This window comes from Gekko japonicus, unplaced genomic scaffold (assembly GCF_001447785.1).
Source record: "Gekko japonicus isolate JY-2015 unplaced genomic scaffold, Gekko_japonicus_V1.1 scaffold13, whole genome shotgun sequence".
In the NCBI taxonomy this organism is placed as follows: Eukaryota; Metazoa; Chordata; class Lepidosauria; order Squamata; family Gekkonidae; genus Gekko; species Gekko japonicus.
Genome location: NW_015172553.1, coordinates 2,513,018 through 2,514,265, shown reverse-complemented (window position 1 = coordinate 2,514,265; position 1,248 = coordinate 2,513,018). Strand labels below are relative to the sequence as shown.

General features: G+C 58.7%; 1 protein-coding gene across 1 annotated transcript in view; it reads left to right on the top strand.

Moving 5' to 3' along the window:
• Positions 1-250: 250 nt before the first annotated feature.
• TACR1 (tachykinin receptor 1) overlaps positions 251-1,248 on the top strand; it is a 115,464-nt gene continuing 114,466 nt past the window's right edge. The window contains exon 1 of the mRNA XM_015421084.1: positions 251-328. Coding sequence (XP_015276570.1) covers positions 251-328 — 78 coding nt within the window. The remainder of the gene's footprint in view (positions 329-1,248) is intronic.

Below are 1,248 nucleotides of genomic sequence, written 5' to 3'. Positions count from 1 at the left end.
ATGTTTTGCGATCTGGAAAACTTATGAACATTAGCATTAAAGAACAGGACATTGTCCTTTCATGGGGCTGGTTAGTTCATATCCAATTGCACATCCCAGTTTACATGCTCTGAAATGTTGTCCTTCCCACAAAGCTCACAGACTCAATTGTACCACAGGAGTTGCCAACCTTTTTGGACCAAGTCCTCATTTTAAAAAACCAACAAGCAATGTCTACCAGTGAACAATGCTGATGTGCTGGGGGGAGACCATGGCTGGACTTGGCCAGACATGCTTGGAGCAAGCCATGCCCTGGTGGCACAGCCGGCATCTCAGAGATTCCCCTTGTGTGGGTCCAAAAGGCGGTGACAGGCATAAGCTATGCTTGTTGCCTATGCCTTTATTGCTGGCCCCAGCAGTGCCTTGGCTGCTGTGGTGGAGCTCTGGCCCTGGGTGCCAAGCAAAGTGACCTGGTGTGTGCACAGGTGCCAGGGATCACCCACCCATTCCACAGAGCTCAGCCCTACCTCCTTGGTTCCCTCTCCAGCAGGTTCTACCCACTAGCAGTCCCTAAAGGACTTGGTCCTTACATACTTCAGAGAGTGCTCACCCCGATAGACCGAACCCCCCTGAATCTGACTGGTCTTGTATTTCTGGCATCTCGTGGCAGCGAGCGCACACGCTGCCACGAGATGCCAGAAATACAAGACCAGTCAGATTCAGGGGGGTTCGGTCTATCGGTGGCTATGAGCCAGGAGCGCTTAATGGAACCTCCCAGGGAGGAGGCAGTCTATCTCTGAATACCAGGTGCTGGGAACAAAGAGCGGAGGAGAGGAGAGGGGGGGTCCTCCTCAAGTAGCCTGTAAGCTTCCCAGAGCCCCCCGGGCAGGGGCTGGTGAAGGCAGGAGGCTTCTTCTGAGCACCCTCGTCTGGGCTGCCCTCGCCAAGCGGTTCTCGAGGCAGGCGGAGGAGGTCCGCCTCAGGCGCCCGCAAGCCTCCGCCGTCCGTCCGACGGCTACAGTTCAGGGGCTGCTCAGACTCGAGGCAGGAGGAATCAGAGTCGGGATCCCAGAACGGGAAGCCGGAGGCGGCTGGAGCGCTTCCCCGGTCCCCCCCAAGTCCCCCTTCTTGCCAACTTCTCCCCGGCGGGCAAGAGCGCAAGCAGCAGCTGTCCAGCTGCGCCGGCATCTGGGCAGCGGTGGCGGAGAGGGGCTGGTCTGCCCGCGCGCCGCCTCGGCCCCCCTTCCCTGACGCGCCGTCTCCGACGCC